Source organism: Rhea pennata, chromosome 12 (genome assembly GCF_028389875.1).
Source record: "Rhea pennata isolate bPtePen1 chromosome 12, bPtePen1.pri, whole genome shotgun sequence".
NCBI classification, from domain to species: domain Eukaryota; kingdom Metazoa; phylum Chordata; class Aves; order Rheiformes; family Rheidae; genus Rhea; species Rhea pennata.
Window position 1 is genome coordinate 6,977,301 of NC_084674.1, and position 24,312 is coordinate 7,001,612.

A 24,312-nucleotide genomic window follows, 5' to 3' on the forward strand; every position below is an offset into this window, starting at 1 on the left:
CCCACTTTTAAAATTAAATCATCTAAAGGGGTGGATGCCCCCAACATTGTCCCTCCAAAACCTTTTGCCATACTCATTGTTAACTATCCATGGGAATGCTCCTACCCTGCTGCAAACACAACGTAAAAGCCAAATGCAAGAGCATCTGTTGCCTGTCCCCAAAATTAGCTGTCTAGTTTACAGTGATACAGAGCATTATTTAATGCTATGAGGATGATGGGAAGGGAACCTAAGGAGTTAGTATGTCTTTGCAGAATTTTGTCTTTTTTTTTTCTTTTTTTTCTTTTTTTTTTTTTTAAGCACTGTGAGTATTAGCATTTCCACGATTATGTTCACATATTCTTAATGGAAGGCTCACATCTTAAGTCCTAAAATTAATACTGTCATAAAGAAACCTAAATGTGAGTTTGTGTGCACTTAATTTTGAATATTTTGTTACACTGGATATCCTTGAATAGGTACTGATCTGTATAAAAATTAGTGTTTATGTGAAGCTTCAGGGCTGATTTTGAGGTTGTAGGGATATACTGCCTTTAATCTTTTTCACAAATCTTCTGTACTCTGTGTGAAATATAAACACTTAATGTTTGCAATTACAGTGAATGGAGCAGGCCTTGCAATGGCAACTTGTGATATAATATACTTGAATGGTGGAAAGCCAGCCAACTTCCTGGACCTCGGTGGAGGTGTGAAAGAAGCACAAGTGTACCAGGCATTCAAACTGCTGACTGCCGATCCAAAGGTAAAAAACCCAACACTGTTTTCAGGCAGGAAGCCTCCTATGCTGAAAGTATAGATAACAAGGTGAAGAGAAATGAGTTACTAATGGGATGATCCGAGAGGGAAATGGTTTTGTGAGCCACTGGAATGACTTTTCTGTTCAGATCCGGTCTTGAGTAGATTCTTTGAGGATAGTTGGACAAAGAAATGCAGACATAGCGATGCTGGGCATTGCAATGTTTTGCTCTGAACGTTTGTCTCCTTAAATGGAATTTGTGGGAAGATACCGATGCTTCTGCTGTTATTCCTACTTGACAATGTAGTGGCACAGTAGAGTGGAAAGGAAAACATAAGCTAAGCAAATAGCAAATTCTAAAGGCTGATTTGTGCTCTTTTCAGCTCTGGGTTTGTAAAATATCTGGTTCTGCACTACAAGATAGAGTCAGTGTTTAATTAACATTCACTGCCTGGCATCCTAGCCAGGTTGGCTCTAACTCCTCTTCTGTAGATGGAGATGCAGTTGTCCTTTTCTTTTGAAACAACAGGAGAAGACACTAGCTGGCTGTGTGCGTTGAGCAGAAGTTATTTCTGGAGATGCATGTTAGCATGCTGAGGTCACTGGGCCTCTTTAAGGACAGAAGCAGGACGATCTCTACGTGGAGAGTATTGATCAGGCATAGGCATGGGAGCAGTGCCAGCTGACCAGCCTTGCCAACACAGGGTCATGCTTTTGTGTGTAGCTAGGACTTAAGTTGCCTACAGATTTTTGCTAATGAAAATCAGATACACATCTAAGAGCTTTGATTGTCTGATCTGACTTCTGGACCTAACTATCTCCACTGAGGTCCCAGTTTCAGTATTTTACTACTTTTGTGAATCTGGCTCTATCCTCTTTCTCAGCCTCAACTCCTCTTTCTCACATTCATTGTATCTGTGGTACTAGTCCACCTAAATACCACCTTCCTGTAAGAATTGCATCATATACATCTTGAACAGCAGTAAGTGACAAAATACTGTGATTTTTTTGAAATAGATGAGGATACTGTTTGCAGCAGAGTTCCAAGGCAAAACTTGAAAGAAAATCTACAATATTAAGTAAGCATTTATAGTACTTATATTGGAAGCTCTGCCATTGTATTCTTGCACGTATTCAAGGCATGTACATTGAAGGCTAAGCTATTCTAGGGAGAGTCATCTACAATATTTAAAACTTTTTGTGGAGTTTTTTTTCCTTAATATTCTTGTTGTTGGATAGTACTGATCTTTTCTCTCTAGAGATCTAGATGTGTGTGTCTAGAGGTCTAGATGTGTGTTCTATCCAAGGCTCAAAGGGACGGGGTTGTTTGTTTAATTCTAGTTAGTGATCTCACAAACTTTGAGTTGTTAACATGCCTTAAAGAACACAGGGCTAGAGAGTTAGAGAAGCAAGATATCTTGCCTGGAGCGAAAGAGAGGCAGGATGGGGCTTGAGAATCATGTTAGAAAATCTGACAGTTTCCTTCATAGTCTGATGCTAGTAGACGCAATTATGCTTGTTTTAATTTTTGTGATTTTAGCTTTTCTCAGGACTTTACACTAAGATCTGTTCCTATTTGTCTGTATTGTTCTGCAGTGTATGCTTAGTATGACAATATAGATTGGACTGAGACATAATTTAGTTCTTAAAACCTGTGTTAGATACAGCAATGGAGAAGCAGGTGAAGTAAAGTCTTAGATACATAACTTAGCTGATGATTATTACTGTGCTAAATAGTTTTTTTTCTCCCTGCTACAGCACAAACAGCAGGTATTAATTTTGGTGATGAAATTTAAACAGTTTTAAAACAAAGACATTTCACTAGCTTCCCAACTATATAATATCTGCATACCCAACATTGAATTTGTAAATGTATCCCCCTTCTATTCCAGATACTCTCACTGCTTAACATTAGCTGCTTTCCCCAGGCTTTGTGAAGCTAGTTCAGACACTGGGGCAAAGCAGTAAAAGGTAACATAGAAGGGAGCAGAAATCATTACTTTTGCCTGTAACTTGTGCAGCTGTAGGTGTGCCATTCTTGGCTTTCTGACTAGTCCTTGATGCAGAAGGCTTTAGCCTAAATGCCATATAACTAAATCCATATTCATTTACATTAGGAGTAGTGCAAATATGCTGATATCCCTAGGAGACAGTAGCAGCTCTGGCAGTTACACCAGTCCAACATCAAAGCACTTGTACCTTTGCCTACTGCTCTGCAGTTTTACTATCAGTGCAAGTTTAGAATAAACATTTCATGTTTTATTTTGTTCGGTTCAGAACACATGGTAAATGTGTATCTGTTATTTTCTCTCCCCATGTAGTATGTCCATTAGCTTAGTGATAAACAGTAAGCTAATGGAATGAGTCTTCTTTTTTCTTAATATTGAGGTTTTTAATCCCAAGGGTCATTGTGGCTAATGCAACATTTGCAGTTTGCAGCTGGTCAGTAATTACTCTGCAACCTTTAACCTGATTCCCACTTTATTTGAGAAGATGAAAATTTGCTCTTGGGAACTCCGAGGCCAATTAATTGTTGTAAATGTCTCCAAACAACACGGAGCCTCTGCAGAATGATTAAACTGAAAAAAAAAGTCTGCAGTGCTCTAATACGGAGTAGTAGTGACTTTTAGGTGTACTGAAATACGGCACTGGAAGTGTTAAGGGCATTGCAAGGGAAGAGATCTTGCAGGAGGAAACGTTTAATTGCACTTTGAAATAGATCTCCCTTCTCTCTCTTTACTTGTCTTTAAAGCATCTATTTTTGTATTAAAGCAAAAAATACAGGTGTACTCTGATCTGATTTAGTGAAGCTGGGGCTATAGTTTGTGAGAAGAATAAAGATCTTTGGCCTGATTCTGGTTTAATCTGGCTGTTGTCAGTGTCTATAATTTTCTTAAAGTTTTGTTTGTTGCAGAAGGTTACTCCCAGGCTTTGGAATGGAAATGCTGCCTTTAGAGTCAGTGACCTTTTTACTCTCTGCCGGTCTTGTTTGCAGGCTGCCATATCCAATACTTCCTAGGTCAGACAGGTCATTGCAATAGTTCTACATTCCTTTCTTTCAATAATCTAAATTCCAGAATCTCTTTTATTTCTTGCCTGTCTGGTTTCTCTGAGTTTGTGTGGTGCATCTGCTTTGGCAAAAAAAATGAGCCGTCTTCTCTCTTTTCACGTAGTAACAGTAGAAGGGAAGAGAGCCTGGTTGTCGGTGTTGGAGCTGCTCAGAGGCACTGCAGGAACTTCAGTGCTCCTCTCTGTCCCACAGCCAGATAGAAGAGGTTTTCTTAAATGTTTCAGAGGTTGTGGGTGTTGTGTGCCTCTCTCCTAGATTCTGCAAGTGCTAGTTCAGAACTTCTCAATAGTGCCCTCGTCTTTGAGTACTCTCACATCGTCACCAAGCTCAACAGATGCTCATTTTATTCATGCTAAAGACCAAAATTGCTATAGCTACCATTTGACTACAGAATTCTGCTGTTTCTGAAAGGCTAAAACTGAAAAAAAGTCAATAAATCTACTGTCCAGGACACTGACACTCAGTTGCCAGCTCCAGCTTTGGCCTGGAGCCATCCCATGTAATTGACTCAAAGCATCTGCTCAAGCCTGACCTCTTGTTGTTTCCTATCCCTAACAGAAGCCTAAAATACATACATTATGTATTATGTTATGTAAGTAAAGCAAACTGAGCTGTAAGCAGGTTTGTTTTGCCTTTGGCTCTAGTACTGAGCTGAACGATTGGTTGCAAATAGAGAGTAACACTAAAATAGAGGGGCTTAAATGCCAGAATTGTTGTTTGTTTGTGGGTTGGTTTTTTTGCCCCAAAGCTCATTTGACAGCCTTTTTTGAAACCTGTCAGTGATGACAGCAAAGATTAATCAAATCAATTGATGTTAATGAGTGTTTGCTTGTCATATAGGCATAAAACTGAACTGACAGATTGACAAACGTTTCTCTTGAAAAAATATTCTATATTGGCATCTGTTAACTCATATACAAAGAATAATTAATATCAAGCACAAGGAAAGTTTTATTTGTTTTTTCCTTTAGCGATCCTGTTTTTCAAACTCAGATTATTGTTCTATGAATGTGGAATAAGCATTCTTATTCCTGTCACTTGGCTGAGCCTGTTTGCTTATGTCAGATGCATCTCTCTGTCCACTGCAGTGATGGGAAAAATAATGGCACTGATGTGTCTTGCCATTAAGTTGTGTGCAAAGCAGAGGTCTTAGGGCTTTTCATTTTCCAGGCATCTGAAAGAGTGAACAGAATTCTGAAAGAGGGTATCATTAAATCATAATTTTGCAATTCACTTTTTTCCAGCTGTGCTTGGTGTGAAAGTAATACAGTTTATCCTTCGTTGTTATATAAGACAGTTTTATCATTGGTTTATCCTTTGATAAACTGCTTGAGGGACTTTTAGTATTAGTCGTCTTTAAGTTGCAGTCCTTTGCTCTTTCTACTAAGAGAAAAGATTTGTGATATTCATTCCTGAGTTTTCAGAAATAAAAATAAATGCTGCCAATTTATTTGGTCTTTATTTTGGGTGAGCTAATCAGTTCAGTTAAGACAATTCCAAAAGTCTGCAAACATTCAGGCAATTGAGAGTGTAGTAATTCCATCCGTGTATTTCTGGACTCTTCCCTGTTACTCCCTATTACTCAGAACAAAGAGCTTCCCCCATTTTTAGCGGAAAGGGGCTCTCTTAAGCTTGCTTTCTGACTGTAGACTATAAAGCTTGAGACTTTTTTCCTGGAAATTGTGCAAAAACCTGTCTTGTTTGGTGGCTCTGTGCCTCATGTTTGACTGTTGTGTTAGAAACCTTTTAGCTCTTCCGAGCCAAAAAGGGTTTTTGGCAGTTAGGCATTTCTTGTCAGACACATCCAGAAGAATTACCGTGTTCCCAGCCAGTGCGCAGCCTGCCTGCTGACAGGGATCAGGCAGCGAGGAAGGAGAAGAGAGCCTGGAAGGGAGCAGAGAGGAAAGTTGTTTCATGATGTTCCTGATCCAAGATTGGGCACTGAGATAATATCACAGCAAATATAAATAAAAATAACATAGGCAGCCCCACTGTGAGAGCAGACAGTTTGCACCGCTATGTAATAGGATCTGCAGAGTGGTCATTGCAATATTAGCCACGGTAATCAGTCAAGTCTATCTTGACGCTGAAGAAGACCTGCAGCTTGGACACCAAAGGCAACATCTGTATGTAAACACACCTAGTTCATTTAATTTTCTTCTAGGGTTGCCTTTGCCTGTTGGTGAGAGTGGTTATTGTTGGTGCTGGATACTTCTGTGTAGAGGAGAAGGCTGTTTGTTGCTAGGGGTAGAAGAGCGGTAAGGTAACTTTTTTTTTCCCCCACTAGTAAGCTTTAGAAGTCATAACTAGATAATAGTACATAGAGTTGGTTTTTTTTAAAAAAAAAAAAAAAAAATCAGTCTATCCTCATTTACCATGATGGTAAATCCTGTCATAGTGCAATCTGGTAATGGATAGTTTGTCGTACACCTGCATTTAACTGACTTACCTAGTAGTGGGTTAATTGGTGCTTTAAGAAAGCAAAGACTTAAAGCGTTAGGGTCAGATAACCTTCTCTATCAGGTATGCAGCCTATGTTACTACATATGTAACAACAACAACAAAAAAAAGGTAAATAGCGTTCCGTTATATACATATTACAGAGTGTTAGCATCGCATTTGTTTGAGTTGTCAGATTGCATGCCATTTCAGTTAATGTAGAGGGAACCATTTTTTTATGTAGTCATTAGGAATCTTTTTGCTTTCTCATTCAGCTATCATGCACCCTTTACACACTTCATTACCCAGCTTTTCTTTATACAGCAGGAAAAGTCTTTGTCTTGTGTGTTTTTCTAATTCACACAAGAAGGTAAGGCATGGTATGCTGTTCTGAGTACTTTTAAAGCTGTAGCTGGATATTGTAGTGAAAAACGTCTGTATTATAGGCTACATGCCGACAATGCTAGATCTCTGAAAGTGGAAGCAATTCCGAAAATTTGAACTGTAATCAGAATTTTTAGATTTTTTTTCCCCCAGACTAGAGCACCAGCTAGCATACTGACATCAGTGGAAACCATCTCTCTCCTTCCCCTCCTTCCCTCTCCTGCTTCCCCACAAGCATCTCCTGTATGTTTTTTGGTAAGAGCTCTAAGTTTCAAGTTTACCAAAATTCAAAGAACCCAGTGGTTCTGCTGGCAGTAACTGCAAGTCCAGCACTCAAACCAGGGAACAGCCACCCCTTTGCAACTCTGGCTGGTGTCTGAAGGTAACGGCACGTGAAATTAATTAGTGGATGCTTGTGCAAGTTGAGGCTTGGACTGCTCTATTTTTTCCACCTCTCTTTTGTGAACTATGGGATATAATATTCCTCTACCATAAATGGCTGCTCTGAAAACTAATTACAAATTATCTAGTCCATTAAGGAAATTAAGTGCTAAGGGAATGATAAAATTTTCCACTTTTTCTTTAATACATAGCTGTCTTTGTTCTTAGCATTATTTTTGCATAAGTGAAATGTTAAATTAAAAAAAAAAGTCATGATCAATAAAACCTGTTGGTTTTGTGTTGCAATTTTGACATTAGGATAAGGATTTCTAATAAATTGTTGGTATATAGTATGTAGTCTTCAAAGGCTTTAGTTGAGATATGTGAGAGGTAACTACAAAGAAGAAGGGAATAAATTATATGCTGTGTCTACAGGGGATAGGCAAGATGCAACAAGGTTTTAATGCAGCAAGGAAAGTTAGCTTAGATCTTTTGATAGTTCTCTAGCAGAAAAGGTAGTTGAACCCTGCAGTAGTTTATCTAAGGAGCTTATAGTATATCCAGTGTTGCAGGTTTAAGAACAGACTAAACAAAAAAGTTTATTCAGGGTGTTTTAGGAAGAGTTGATCCTGCCGTGGGGCCAGTGAGAGGACTTGAGGCTGCTTTTTCCTGATTCTCTGAAAGTTCTGAAGAGAGTCCTGAGTCTAAAGCTGTGATTAGTAGTTTTATATAAGCAACAGCACTTTGGCTTTTGAAGCTTTTGAAAGGGTAAGATTACTATCATAGGATGACAGTTTTCAGAGACAGAAATGACCTATTAGAACACAGAAACACCTTGTAAAACTGGGAAGAGTTGACAAATGCATGCTCTATTTTCTGCCTGAGAAATTTGTACAAATGTTTTGCCTTTAACCAAGGATATTGAAGCACATCCACTTGGAAAGTGCTAACCCTTATAGTTCTTTTATAGATACCGGAGGACATGAGGTTATAGAATTAATACAGAACTCTTCCAACGTATTTATCAGTGCTGCGTTGATGAGGAGGTAGAGGCTAGTAGAAATCTAACAAGGATTTCTTCTAATATGCATCTGCATTTTTGCAGGAATGACTTTGAAATTATTACATGTCCTTTAGAGTGCATAAAGCATTGACAAGTCATTCTTTCATTTAAGCTTTTTCTAGATACTGATAACATATTGCCAACATTTATGAAAATATGAGGACTGTTACATTTTAAAAACGTATATTTGAATTATCAGTATATATTTAAGATAAATGTATTTTTCAAGAGCATATGTATTGTTGCACTCTAAATAAATATGATATATTTTAATACGAGTCTACCATTATTTTATAGGCACTGACAAGCCGAATGCCTTTTGGCATGGTAAAATCTGCTATGGTGAATCTTAAAAAAATATGTATGAAAATAAACTTACTAAGAGAAAAACTTTCAAAGATTTTTTGTAATTACCTTTTTTGTAGTAGAATAGGGAAAATTACAAATGTATCCCTAAAAGATAAATGCAGAAAATTTTGAGAAGGAATCACAGCAGAAATTTGGCCATTAGGTTTGGAAGGATTTGTATTGAAGGAGACAGGAGATCTCTATATAACTAACTTTGACACTGGCACTGGACAGACATCTTCATCTTTTCAGCTTACAATCTGCCTTATCCTGTTACGATAATTTTTATTAAGATATAATAGAGGAGAATTATGAGCTGTTATGCAGTCAACAATATATATGTTGTATATTCCTGCCTGGTGTGGGCTACATTTGATTAGTGATAAGAATAATAAAGGATTTCTTTAAGCTTCTTTTTTCATTAGCACTTGGGACTGGGGAGTCTGGAAGTCTCTGAGGTATCCAGTGTTTAGCAAGGATGGCCAGGTTTGCAGAAATGTTTGAGTTAAGAGAAATACATGATAACAGCTACAAGACTGCACATATCTTTTATTGTAATGTCATACTGCAGTATTACTCATGTCACTCAAAACCAGGTTCTGAAGTAAAGAGCATCGGGTAAAAATAGCAAGACAGCAGGAATACCTTACACTGGAAACTGCCTGGTTTTGTGCTTGGAGTAGCAGTGGTGGAGGTCACTCTGGTAAATAGCCATATATTGTTGATCAAGACCTGCATGAATTACACTTACTTTAACTGCCATTTTTGGAAGTATTCCATTAGTATGACCACTGAAGTTTGTAACACTGGGGAAAATCTTTTATTTTTTGAGCAAAAAAAATCTCCATCTTGTAAACCATGCATCATCGTCTTTAATTGCCAAATGCCTGATGTCATATCTAGCACGTGCAGTATAATGTATAGTTATGTTTATGTGTGTTAGTATTGCCTATTTAAAGGAAATGCCATTATTAAAGGATTAAACGCTTTTGTGATCTATTATCGTACTTCACAAATTGCTTAGATTTTGAAATTTTATGTGAAACCTGAAACAATTTGGTAATTCATCTTGGTGAGATGAGTAATTTATTATGATGCTGTTTCTAGAGAATCCATTTAGCATGCTTACTGGGCAATGAAACACAAATCATTTGATAATATCGGTGGGAAATAATATATTAATAAAAGTTTTAGGTTTCTCTATTTACAGTACTCTATGGAGGAAATCACATATTTATTTCTAGTATTTTTAAGTGATTGGAGTTGTTATGGCTGTCTAGGAAAGTGTTTGTTCTTTCCATCAAAATGGAGGAATTTAGTCGTCTCACCTCTATCTGTTCCTGATGGAAATAGATCTGGATGAAAAACTGTGCATCTTAAATAGCCCTTCATACCGGGTTAGGACATGCTGTTCTTGTGACAGGGAAATGAAAGTCAGCTGTTTTTACTTGTGATTTCAGAAGCACGCCTGATGGATGGAGCACAGGTGGCTAGAGCATAGATTAGCTGGTGATAAACTGATGATACATGATAAAATTAATAACCACTTTGCACATTAGAAGATAATCTGTTACAGATCAAAGGGCCTGATTTTGCAAAGATTTTTAATGTAAAGATATGCCTTTACTTCATATAAAGGAGGGGGAGGATAGAAGGATATGATTTTTAAATAAGATCTTTATCTCTGAGCTGAAAAAATGGCCTAATATTGCAATGCTAGGTTCGGTGACGTGGTTATGGGGAAAGAGGGGAAAATTCACGAGTACAGGTAGTGCACTTGTCTCTGCTGTCACCACTGTCTTACGCCAAACTTGCCCTCTGGTTTGCATCCTGGTTTAAGAAATAGATGCTTTATGTGGGCTTGTTCCAACCTATTACTATTACTTCCATGTACTCTCTGAAGTAAAGCTGGCACAGCTTTGACTTCTAGAGAAATTGAAACTTGATTAAGAATAATGTTGTGCAGGTCTGGCAAGTAGGTGGCTTTTAAACTCATTGGTGTCTTTTTCTTAAAAAGATCTGTTAGAACATCTACCCATTTCTATGGAAATGGGATTTTGACATGCAGTGTATTTTCTGTATTCCACTATATATGCCTTTTTAGCTTTATACTGTTGATTTAGGGAATGTATTCTTCTGGGGTGTGTGAACTTTGGTTTTAGAGCAGGGTATACTCCATCTTTCCAGTCAAAAGAATGTATTTAATCTATGTTTGAATAAGAAAAATATTCCTTGGCATGTGTTCATCCATTCATTTGCATAGCTGAACACAGAATGATGAAAAGGCCGTGGAAGAGATGAAAATGATTTGAAATATGACTTAATGAAAGAGCAAAATTATTTCCTTCACTTGAATATCTGTTTTGTTTCAGGTGAGACTGAGTTATTTCACAGCCTCATTATTCATGCTCCAATTCAACAAGATATTCAAACGTGTTTCAAGTTTCAATATTTTATTATCTTTTATTCTGAGAGGGTGTGTAAAGCTAAAATAAATGACTATTCGCTTTTAAAGGATGTCATGTGCTTAAGTACTAGACAAATCAAGTCCTCATCCAGCACAAATGTGTAGTTATTACTCTTGTTGCTAGACGTAACAAAAAAGCTGTCCTGTTATAGGAAGACGCAGTCCTGTTTGTCAAAATATGTCCTCTTTTCTGTACCCCTAAATGTTTTGCTGTCTTAGGCAGTCCATGCAATAGGTTGCTTAGTTTAAAATAGAAGAGTGGAGAGCTCGTCTCTCTTAGCGCTCACACTTGGCTTTTGAGAGCAATCTGCAGAAAACTTGATTATTCCTTCTCCCCCTGACCAATTTGTTTATGGTTGTGGTTTGTGGGGGCAGGAGAAGAGGAGGGGAATATTCCTAAACCTGGGAATTCCTAACCCCGTGGGCATCAAACCACAGTTCTTTGACTTGCGTGGAAGTTTGACTGATTTAGATGGCTCCAATATACCTGTTATTAACCAGCAGTGGAGAATAGTAGGGAGATGAGTCTATGTAGAGCAGCCTGAGGGTGTAAGAGTTGCGATCTACAGAAATAACTACCTCAGCCCAATCCAAGCTTGGGGTCTGAGTCTACGAATATATCTGATTTTTGTGGACGTCACACTGTTATCGTCATGTACAACACTTTGACCATCCTTTTGTTCACTGTTTATATCAGAAATAGTAAACATTCTCATTCACTTGATCTTTCCATAACTGTTGCTTTAATTATGTGTGAAGTACTGAACTTAATTAACTTTTTGAATATTCTTTATGGTTCTAGTTAATATCTTTGGGGAGGGAAACAGTTTCCCTGAAACTGTTTTTACCTTTCCAGTCCAGCTTCAAAATTTATGTTTGTGTCTATTTTGCACTCCAAAATACAATAGTGGATTCTGACTAACTTTGGCAAAAATAAAGAAGGAAATATCCTCCCACACGCCTCGACCCCTCCAAAGGTACCAAAATATATATTAGTTGGTATTCCTCTAAGACAGGCAGAGCATATTCAAGTTGATTGTTTTTCATTCAGTTTATCTGTTGGTTTCTTCATTAAACATTTTCTGCTAATGCTCAGTGCTCTGGAAATCCTTCTCCCTTTCTTATTAAGCTGGAAATTTAACAACATTTTACAAATATTGTGAATATCTTCACTTACACTTGTAGCTCTTTAGTCAGTATACAAGACAAGTCCATCCAAGAGACTCACTTCTATAGTTTTAAGTTGCATTTTGTTGCTTGCTGGGTGAGGGCGATGTGTCTAATTTGGAAATGTGACAGGTAAATTCATGAAATCTCTCCACTCACCGTGGAACAGTTCTTGTCCTGAAAGCATCTTTCCTACTGCTGCTGTTAGCATTTTCAATTTTTCAGTGAATTATTCTCTCCTTTTGTGAAGGGATGTTTTATTTTTTTGTGGCCTCTATATTCAAATCCAGCCTTTTAAAACAGAACCTTCTAAAACATTGGAAGGGAAAGTAATTTTAAATTCCTGTGTTTAATAATGGGGAGGGAATTACATGTCTTAAAGTGACAGTGTGGATTCATTTTTAAAATGTAGGCACAAAATCCAGTGAAAACTGAAATGACTAATTCAACCTTTGTCAGTGTGGATTGATTAATTCCTACAAATCTGTAAACAAAAAGTTTGTTTATTTTTAAGCAAGTGAAGTGTGCTCGCATGGTAGCTGGAGAAGGTTAAGTACTTGATTCTGGTATGAATCTCTCTCACTGAATTTAGATGGAATTGTCTCTGGTGCTGAGGAAGCACCGGTGGACAGTTTGCAACCACATAGACAGCAATGGGCTCTAAGGGACTGGCAGGTAGCCTTGGGCTAGTAGCTACAAACTGGGCTACAACTGTCTTTTGGCATCAGTCACTAAGCTCCAAAAGCCTGTATAGACTCTGCTTCTATAGAGGAAATGTGAGTCCCAGTTTTCAGATGTTTTCCCACCCCTCTGCTGTAAAACAGAATAGAAATAATAAGCTATCTTTTTGTAACAGTGATACCTAAGCAATAATCGAAATAGTTACTTTAACTGAAGGTGTTTTAACTGAAAGGGGGAAGGAGAGGCCTGGGTAGAAAATCCAAAGTTTTTAATGGAAACTGTTGGGTTTTTTTATTAGGATGGCAGACTGTGCATTTCTTATAATAAAGAAGGCTTATTTTCTGGAGGAAAAAGAAATGTTTTTTAAGGAAAATGTTCAGCCACTTTGAGCCCAGTGCCTTTGAAAATTCCAGTTAAAAGAAAATGATTACCTGTGTATGGAAAGACAGATAGGTAATATCTAACCAAATAGATTTTGCTAAAAATTCCAGAATAATTTGGATGTTTTTGGCAGGAAAAAAACCACTAAATATAATAAAAAGATTTTTTTCAAGCAAAGAAAATAGAAGAGGTTGTTAAAAATAAGCTAACCTTACTTGCTGCCATTTACTTATATACTTTACTTATATAGTGTATTCTGTTTGGCAGAGTAGAGCATGCATAAGATAAATCAATGAAGAAAGTATGTTCTAGTAGGGCTCAAAAAACCCTCTATTCTTTCTTTTTCACTTACATGCTTGTTCTACTCATCAGACAAGTAAGGGGAGGAAGAGAAAACTAGGATTTTTTTTCTTAATTTCTTGTAATCTCCCACAGTGAAATGCAAATGGCAGTGCGTATGTGTGAGCATCTGAATATGTATGTATGATTTATGCAAATCCAGTGTACATTTGCATGACCTTTTTTTGAATGCAATACTGAGTGGTTTAGAAACCATTTCTAATTTTATAACAATAAGCCTGAGCAAACAAAAGAGCTGCAGATTGCCAGGAGCGCGGGGCGGAAGAGCACTCCCCAAGGCAGAGGAGCAGCCTGTTCTGGTTGTCATGGCAGAGCATCACCAGGAGCCCCCGGGGAGCTGCTGAGTGCCTCAGATGCAAGCGCCGCAGCAGTCCTGCCGTTCAATTGCGTGTCCGATAGGATGGCATTTGGGCTGACCGTGCAGGCCAGCATTCGCCTTACCAGAAAGGGGAATGAAAACTCAATTACGCAGGCTCCTGCCAGATCGAGCTGTATTTACAGACGGGCTCCAGCTGAGAGTGTCGTGAAGCAAAGAGTTAACAAAACTCTGTCCTTTGGCGGTGTCGCACCAACTTTGTGATTAAAGCAGAAGACTTCAAATAAACTATAAATGGCTCTTGCAGACAGTAGATTTGGAATTAGTATATGAGGGAGGGGAGAAGTAAAAGCATCTCATTTAGAAAATAGATAAAATACATGCTTATATGCTATTGACAAGATTAAAATTGAAAAAATGATTTTTTTTTTCCTTAACTAAATCTTGATTAAGCCACCCTTCTAGAATACTGTTACAAGGCTGTAACTGGCAAGCCTTAAAAAAAAAAAAGAAAGAAAGAAAAAGATAAAAAAAATCAATAATTGGGTAGAAATGAATGAATGTGCAGAGTCAATATTTTATAGTAGGTGATGAAAGCTGAATGCCTGATGCCCAGCAAATCATTTGATTTGAAGGTTTGGGACTGCAAAGCATGACTTCTCATTGAAGAAATATAAAAGAACAAATTACTATTTGCTGAAAAGTCACAGAAACCTTATCAGAATTGTTTAGTTCCTGCTGCTCCCTGGAGATTTTCCTCTTCAACCACTGATCGAGTGTGTGCTCTCTGAATGGTGAAGGATTTGCCTTTAATCAAAAATTTCATGGGGCCCTATACAGTTGTTTTTGAATTTGTGTGTGTATATTACTTAGAAGAGAGTTTCAAATACATTTTTGTTTTTATGTAGTCTTACAAAATATGGAAGTAATTGAACTGAAGAGATAAAGTAAAAGCAATTTAAACAGAGACGGCACCTACATTTCAGCAATGTTAGCTTATCTCCCTTAATAATGCTAAAAATGTGTTGTACTTCTGTAGGAAAAGCAGATGAGTTCAGCCTCCTGCTCAACCAGAAGAACAAATTTTCCCTTACTGACCACTGCAGGTTTTGGTGTTTTATCAAAGAACTTCATTCCTTTGTGGATAGTATCTGCGATCACTCTCTAATTCCCACGCCATTAGGTTGTGTCTAGGGAAGCAAGTGCACGACAGCTATAGTTTATCTGTTAGTTCCTTGGTGGTTACCCCTTCCTTCCCTCCCTTTGCACCAGCATTTGGCGAACACCCCAGTGAATGATTTCAGGGAGCTAAACTGGCAGAAGACTAAATCTGTTTAAAAAAAAAAAAAAAAAAAAAGACTTAGTTGACATAGTTTAGCACCCTGAACTGGTTTGTTGGAAGATGATGCTGGTTTAGGTCAGCTTAAAGGTCAGTCCTTCAGGCCTGAACAGGCCCCACAATGCTTCAGTCATCTTGAAGTCAATGAGTCAATGAAACTGCTTTCTAGTGTATCATTGTTCAGCGTAATCTTACCCCCCAAAAATCTGGTCCATAAAGCAAAAATAGTCATGTCATATTGTTGACGGGTTTGATGGTTTGTATATAAAAAGGACCTAATGATAAGCTACCCAGCAAGAAACACAGAACTAGATGGTCATTGCTAGCCTACATCTAGATTTGAATAGGCGTCGTTTCTTCGTTTCATAAATCATGAGTAGTCTGTGTACTACGAGTTTTGACTCAGATCCAAGAAAAATTGAGTTTTGTGTATATATGTGTATGTGTGGTAATGTATAATATATATATATATGTATGTATGTGTGTGTGATATATGTATATGTACGTGTGCATAGAGAGAGATGCTTAATGCCTTCAGAAAGATAGATTTAAGCATAGACTGTAATTCTAGAGAGGTATTTTCTGCAGCTTGCTTTGATTGGTGATCAAATGTGTTGTACTTTACCACTTTGGCACCTTACACAGTGTTTCATTTATTTATTAGTCATACACTCCCTGGTTTCAATCAATGTGTATTCCTCCGTAGCGCCAATGTTCATGGCCACCAAACCTGCGTTATTCATAGTTCAGCTTTTAAAACTGGAGGGGAAGCTTTACATCTAATGCAGAGTTGATCTCAACAGAAACTAGTATTAGTGGCTGTGCTAGTGCAGTGCTGCCGTTCAGTGCTGTGCGGTGTCATTTTTTGTCTCAATGATTAGGTTGAACAGTAGCAACCTGAGATTATCCTGGAGAGCCAACAAGAGCGCCGCCGCCATCGAGTTCTTGGGTATAGAACAGGGAGTATAAATCAAACCTTATCTAAGTGGAGTGCCAACTTAATGGTCAAAATCTTCAGCAGCAGATAGAGCATGGAAGTACTTTTGTGTTATTTAGGAAATAGTGATTGTGACTGCTAAATAGCTTGTATTATTCCCTGACCTGGGTGCAGAGTTAACTGTTAAGCACTGATAAAGTCCCCCCATTCTCCCACTTCTTACAGTCAATGGTCCGAGAAGTCACAGTACCACTATCTCGATAGAGGAAGATAGTGTTAATCAGAAATAAGAGGCATTCGGAATCAAGCTGAAAGTGCTGTGAAGGTGGATTTTTTTTTTCTCTCTCAAGAGAAGGGAAACTTCTTAGTGAAAATGATTGCATTATCTCCCTTCCTTCTCTGTTTCTGATGTGCTTTTATCAGCTGATTTTCTCCAAAATGAAATGCTTGAAATAAATTACCGTAATATGGGGAGGGGGAAACCTCTTCTGGTTTATTTTTCTGTTCCCAGCTGCATTATATCCACTTGTGTAGTTTTTAGTTGCTTTGGGGAACAATGCGTGGAGAAAATGGGGAGTTGGTTTGGAAGTCAAATTCTATACCCGCTTTGACCACTATGGGGAGGGGTTGTTAAAAGCATTTGTCAGGACAGAACAGCTCTCGAGGCTTTAAGTAAAGCAGTGATTGCCCTGTCAGAGCGCTGAGGAACTTGGAACTTCACCGATTGATGCTTGACAGAATAATTAGAAAACTGTCACTGAAGTAACCACTCTGGTGTTCCCTAAAGAAATGTGCCTCTGCCAAGTGTGTGCTGTCCAAATCTAGAGGTTAAATGTTCAGTAAAACAAAACGTAGCATGTCACCAGAGAAAATTACTTCAAGCGTGCTGTGGAAGTGATGCTCCTCAAGCCCCTAAACAGTGACTGCACAGTTTATTGAACTTACCTGCTTTGATCCTGCTCATGTGTTCAAGAGCTTTTCAGCCTTGGAGTGTTGGTTATAACTTAGCAATGTATTACCTAACATTTTAGATAACATAGGGTCTGGAAGAGTTTGGAGCAAAAGCACTTAAAGCTGTAACGATGCTTTCCAGTTCTGGAAAGGTTTTACAGCATTTCTCCAATGTGTGTTTTTGCATATTTTCACTGATGTAAACAGATACAACTAATATCACACGCTTCTTTCTTTCTTTCTTAATCTGTGCCCGATATGGAGACCTGGATGTATTTTTCTGATTTCTGTCTGATTTTTTTTCTGATTTTAGATCTGGACTGGTTTGGAGGCTGAAGACTGCAGGAGAAGAGTTGTGATTTTAGGTTTTTTGTTTTGTTGGTTGCATTTTTTAATGGTTTGGTCTCATTCTTCTGAGCATTAATTGTCTGTAGTGGGGCAAGTGTAGCCCACAGTTGAGATCTGTGCATGGAAAGATTGATCATAGTTGGTCTGAGTCAGTTCTGGAATTTCAATCTGACCTTCCAAGGAAGATCCCTCCAGGGATGAGTTTCTCACGTTGTAGAAGGTTAGGTTGTGCTTCTCATTTTTGGTGCACTACAGCTGAATTTGTCTTCCTGTTGCTTCCCAGTAGTGGGCAAGGAGTTGAGAGGGGATCAAATGTAATCTTCATTTTCAACTTAATAGTTTGATGTGAAGATGTCAGGCACAGCTTCTGTACAGAACAGTGCTCAGGAATGGACTTAAAAGGTTTATCTTAAGCTAATTGGCCTGGGATAGTCAGTGTTGATGTTTCTGTTTGTTTTGCAGCACGGAGTTTATTTCTGGGTATAATGATATTTTCAGTTAATATTTTAACTGAACTGGTTATGAATTCTCTATAAAGTAAAGACAAAACATAATCTGAGATTTCTATTGGTTGCATAAACTTTCCTAATGATTTGGAATACTATTGCGATACGTGCTTTATTTTTTCACTCTAATGCCTAAGATGAGTTTATATGTTCTAGTGGTTTCCTAATTACTTAATAACTGTAAGGCTGAATCTTGAATCATACAGTTACTCCTCTAGATGTAAGAAAACTTGCTGGAATAAGTAAGAATGAAGGAGTTATCAGCACACAGGTTGCACTTTTCCACTTCAGCTTTGAAGCTGCTGAGACTGTTTGCAATGGTTCTGTCAATCAGAAGTGGAAGTGTTTTCTCCCCCCCCTTTTTTTTGAGCATTGTAGATGTTGAAGGTCAGTGCTTCAACGGGTTTAACAGTAATTTTTAAATTTCTTTTTGCAGTGTTATAGATGAAATTTCAAAACTGTCATAAGAGAAGACGTTTATTTCCATGAACAGTGAAGGTCTTACTCAAGTTTTAGTGGAATAGTTCTATTAGTTATAAATCTCCTGGTACTGGAGCGTTAGTGCTGTTTTGCATTAATCTAACTAAAATCAGATTGGATTCTTAATACCCACACAGTTCTTTCTTCTGCAGAATGAGCTAAACTGATCTTTTACAGCCTAGTTGGTTTGGAAAGATTTCTGGAATTTTATTTCCAGCCTCTAGTTTGATATGTACTTTACCAACCTTGGAAATAGTGCGTACAAGTAATGCAGGTATGCAGTTATGTGCTTACGCATATACACAGTCTTATAACAGCGTTCACATAACTGTGTGAACTGTGAAGATAAATATTGCGTGTTGGCATTGTGACAGTTTGGGAGTGTGGAGTATATTTTCATAAACTGCAGATTCCTATGTAGTCTTATTTTCCAAATAGTATTTGTGACTGTAATTTTTATAGTGTTTTACAGCTTCAGGTTTCCAGAAGGAGACAGATTGTGACAGGGAAGATAAAGCCCGGCCACCAAGAAGTTATTAAAACTACGCTGGTGGAAGACCAGGCTTCCAGCTACCTCACTAGTGCTACAGGGTCCTTATGGTCACAGCAGCTCTGTGGCAGCACGTCATGGCAAATCTTAGCAGGAGAACAAGGGGAGGCATCTCATACCTTTCAAGAACAGCTGAAGTAATTTCATTTAGATCAGAAAAGTCAGGAGAAAGAGATGAAGCAGAAGTCAACTGGCAGATCTGGCCCTACTTAGGTTTTCTACTAGAAATCTAGAGATTGCAACCATTGATCAGACCAGGTGATGAAGCAAGTCCAAAGGTTTGTTGTTCTGTCTGCAACGTTCTCTCTTGCATACTTCATGAACAAGTGAATGTCTGGAAATTTTTCCAGTAAAAATTACAGTCTTTGCTTTGCTTGTCACATCAGAATACCAAACATGAATAAAATAATGCCAAAAAGTTTAGGAGAGTGTTTGCAAAAACTTGTGATGGGAAGACTGAGAGATAAGATTGAAGACAGATAGCCTGCTGGGCACAGGACTCTTCTCCTGCATGAGGTGGGATGCTAGGACCGAATCCTTCCCTTAGGAGTGCATCTGAGAAGCCTCACATCTACTCACTTGATGTCATGCTGTGGAAGTGGAGTTTTTTGCGGTGCTCTTCTTCCTCAGCAGCTGGCTGCATGTAGGGTGAAGGAAAAAGGGTTGTCTAAAAGTCTGAACTGGTGTGTATTATTCTACATTGCAGTGACTGGGAGTGTGCACACAGTTACTGACCTCAGTGAGCCGTGCTTAGTAGTGAATAACTTTAAATGCTATGTCTGCATTTTGCATGGGTACAATTGGCTGTGGGATCCGTAGGTTGGATATGGTATGGTTTAGCTCAGTTGGTTAGCGTGTGGTGCTGCTAATGCCAAGCTCGCAGGTTCAGTCCCCGTATGGGCTACACTGAGGGTTGATCTCCAGAGGTCCCTTCCAACCTTACCATTCTATGATTCTGTGATACAGTGAAAAACTCGCTGTCCCCAGGATAAAGGTAGTTGGTGCAGCCACAGATAAAATAGTTTTTTCCCCAAACCACCATTTAGATTTCAAAATAGTTTATAAACTGACTTTTCACTGACTTGTAGATGCTGCATCAGTGACAGAATTGTTTCTATAGAAACTGGCTTCATCAAGAGGTCTAAACCAAAGAAATGCTATGAAATAAAATATTTAATGGTATGGATGTTATATCTTTATGATTACTGTCACTCATGGGGAGAATCCATGTAGTCCATGCTTATCTTTGGTGCCAGTGAGAGATGTTGTCACTCCAAACTCACAGCAATAAAATCTTTATAGCTTCTCACACAATCTTGTATTAATTTATATTCTTTTTTTTCTATCATACATACCAGCTTTCTGTGCATGTTCCACACACATTTTTATCATAACAATTTTAAGTAGCATTCTCTTATCTTGCTGCTATTCTTTAGTACAGAGTATTTAATGCTCTATCGTACTTTTCCTATGCTGACGTACAATAAATGTGTTCACACTTTCTTCTCTTGTTAATATTTTTAAAGAGCTGTTGTGAATTTTGACTGTATTTGGTAAATATGTGAAAGCAAACATATGTGGGAAAACTTTTATTTCCCATATTTTGAAATCATTACTATATAGGTTTTGATAAATTGGACAGAGGCATAAATGCCTTCATTTTCTCCCTCTGTAAAACTTTGAATAAATTAAAGAGAACAGCAAAATAGTTGAGGTAAGGGCTATGGGAAATATTAAAGCTCTCTGCAAGTGCAGCAAGGAAACAGGGATGGTGTTATTAATTTGAGGCTAAGATTTGTTTTTAATTGGTATTTTGGGTCTTCTGTTGTGTTTTTAGAACTGTTAAACCTCTCCCTTCTAGAAGCGGCTTCTTGAAGGTTGCAGAGCCTGTGAGTTACGGGGGCAGAACCATTTCCCAGTCTTGTCTATACGGTTTTCCTTCAGCTCCTTTTGGCACATTTTAGAGCTAATATTTTATATAATATTTTATAGTTAATCTCCTTATTTTTAGTTTTTATTGCAGGAAGTAAGAGGATAATTTTTCTTTATGCTTATTAATCCTTTTTCCCAGTCAATGCACACCACATTTCAGCCTTACATTAAAAGCAAGCCTTTTCAGTAAATTTCTAATTGAATACATTCATTTGGCATTCTAATAGCATGCCGGTTTGCACATGCTGTTGTCTGACAGGTAGCCCTGTTGCCTTTAGACTAGTTCTCGTTGAGTGCCAATATAAATGAGTATGATAATAGTCTGATATTATGTCTAGCCTTTTGCTAAATGTAATGTAAACATTCTTCTGAATCTGCTGTGGTATTTTCCTCAAAGAAAATGATAGCGAAATAATAAAATCTTGCTCTTTTTTTGGTCATATCTGCAGCACTGAACCCTACAAAGACTTTTTTTTTTTTTTTTTTTGAACTTAAGAAGATGACATTTTTTCAAGTTGGGAATGCTCTATAAAACAGGTCATATTAGTCAGACTATGACAATAAGAAAAGAATTAGCCAGACTATGAGAGTAAGAAAAGAATGTAAAACTAATGTCCATTTAAAAGAAAAGAAAAAAAGAATGGTTGCCCTTCAAATGCTTGGGCTACCTGGATCAGGTACAATCTGAATTAGAAGCATTTGCATAACAGACCTTTGAGTGAATATGGATTAATTTGATTGGCCACATCACAATTTGACTAAAAACACTTACTTTTTGCTCTTTTGTTCTGTTGGTTCCCAGAGGTGGTTGTGCAGGTACTTTACCATGGATGTGACTTTCCAAAGAACTAAAAAATAGTTTTGAGGAAAGGTAATTTTTGCGTGCTGCACCACTTCTGTTCATAAACATACTTTCATGTGAGCTCTGTATTAGTTCAAAGAGCCATTAGAAAAGATCCACTGTCACTGTTCGCATTACAATACTGCATAGAATCCCTTGTTGAAAACAAGTTTGCTTATGCAGAACCCTAAAGTAAAGAACTCCCCCTTTCTTAAGAAGTTTGATCTAAACAGGCAAAGTAGGAAAAGAGAGAGGGCTCTGGAAGAGCAAGAGTTTTCCAAGGTTGCAGGAAGCTCAGTGGCAGAGTATGTTGTTGCTTTTACAGAGAAACTAATTAAAACCCTTTTCATTGTGAGTTTTCTTTCCTGTTGATGTGCTGGATGAGGAAGGTTTGGTACGACTCTTCTGTCAGGAAATTCTCAGAATTGACAAGAAAGGAGATTTTATTTATTAATTTCCAAAACAAATAAATGCACATAAACACAAATAAACACTACTCTGTTTTGCAAAGCCAGAGAGAATCCCTGTAAAATGAAGTCACATTCATTTCATCTCAGCTGTCTGCTTTGTTGAAATAGTGGCCCTCGCAGAGAAGGAGGTTACTTCTGGAGATTTAATGCCCTGAACATTTACAAGCTAGCCGCTTAAGCAGGAACAAGTGAGGCATTAAGGCATTTCTTGGGAATTAATGACTGGCTGGGAGGAGTTGATGGCTCAAAGAATAGCTGAGGACCATTAACTTCCACTGTTTTTTAATCTTCAAAGACTGCCTTGTGCTGAGGTCATTATTGTTATTAGAAAATAAATATTGGGGGAGGGAGAGAGAGGAAGGATCATACAGACTTCTTAAATACATACTTTGAATGGTTCAGTAGCTCCCTGGGGTCTATCAGAAGTCATGCTAGGTGAGCAGTCACTACTGCTGTTAGCCTAAAGGGTTAGTAGTAGCTTCCCTGAACACACCCAGGGAAGGGTTCCAGCATTCAGCAGTGGTGGTCCCTACACTTCTGTGCTCAACAGCAAGGTGTAGGATGTTGCTTCCAGCTAGTCAGACTTGTTTTTCCATATGAAAAGGTATAAAAGTGGCCTTCTGGGTATCAAAGATGAGAGAAAGCCTAAGTGACTTGCACTGCTGCTATTCACAATTTCTGGTGTTCAGGTAGAAGATTGGTGTCACTTGGAATAGAGGATGCACAGTGGTAATCAGAAACAGATGTTTCTAGCAATCTCCAAAATGCACTTCTTTTTATTTGCTGTTTGTACAATCATGTTTATTGTATAAACAGTATGTTACATCTTTACCATACTTTATGCTGTTACAGGGGTAATGTTAGCTGAAAATCAGCTTGTCTTTATTTTTGTCATTGTAGCACCTAGGGTTACAAAACTAAGCAAATTCACGAGCAAAACATTGGGGCTTTTTCTTCTTCATCTATTTTGCTGACGTTGAGCATAGCCTTTTGTATATGCTTAGTTATTTTTCTGGGTTTAACTTCCTTGTCTTAATCTCATGTCCTACCATTGCAGTGAGCTGTCAAGGGAGCAGCTTGTGGGTATACTGTTGATGGAGCATTTGTCTTTTGTGTATATGGGTTGCTGCTTTTAATCTTTAGGATCATGCTCTGTCATCCTTTTACTCTTAGTACCCTGAATTACTTGCAAATTCATGAATACTAAATTTTGCCAAGAAGTTCCCTGAGAACGTGCATTCCTTTATTCTAGATGGCATTTTGAGGTCAATGTTTCCAGCTTTCCCAGACAGGGTCAGAAAAAGAATTGGGAGAGATTTCTTTTGGTTTTGTGCTTAGTTATCCCTTCTCTAAATTGGGATGCTTATATTCAGCACTCACTTAAGTCTATGGAAGTTTCTCTTTGGATTTTGGGAAGAACAACCAGATGAGGTTTTGGAGTGACAGACAGAAGCTACTGGCTCATTTTTCACCTTGTCTCAGCCAAGGAAACACCTGATATGTGCTGCAGTCAGTACATATTCACGCACCAGATCTATTTAGGGAAGTAAGATGCAGGATGCTCGAGACATGTATGAGCACTTTTGCAGAAGTGTGTGCGTAAATACCTTACCATTTCCAGAGGTTACAAACACAAATATTTCACAAGTTTATTTTATCATTTTTTAACTATACTTTATTCATAACATTCACTTAGAACCTTGAAATTAAAGCTTTATTCCCAACTGATTTTGTCCTTTCCTATTTGGCAAAATGATTTCTTTCCTGCCCCCTTTGTTTCTAATGAACCTTGAAATTACCATAGCCTTTTCAGTTTCCTTCTTGATGCACCACCATCATCACTATTACAGTAACTCTTCTAATTGTCTCTGTTTCTGTGCCTTTAAATATATACTCAGAGACATGCTAGATTAGATTTATTTTGCTTGCTTGAGAATACCTTTCGGTTTTCATTTTTGTTTTTAAATGTGCGTATTCTTCTTGCACTATGTTCAGTATCTACCATTCCAGTTCAACATTTCTAAACTCGGCTTTCATGTATACTTGAAGCACTTTAATGAGACAGACTTATTTTAAAAACTATGGGTCAACAGTTCGTCTAGTACAGCTTTACCAAAATGAATGCAGGTGAGCTCATTCTATACCCATAACTAGTTATCTGAGGG

The 24,312-nt window shown here is 37.9% G+C and overlaps 1 protein-coding gene across 1 annotated transcript in view; it reads left to right on the top strand.

Moving 5' to 3' along the window:
* SUCLG2 (succinate-CoA ligase GDP-forming subunit beta) overlaps nucleotides 1–24,312 on the top strand; it is a 131,742-nt gene that overhangs the window by 77,144 nt on the left and 30,286 nt on the right. The window contains exon 9 of the mRNA XM_062585688.1: nucleotides 600–742. Coding sequence (XP_062441672.1) covers nucleotides 600–742 — 143 coding nt within the window. The remainder of the gene's footprint in view (nucleotides 1–599; nucleotides 743–24,312) is intronic.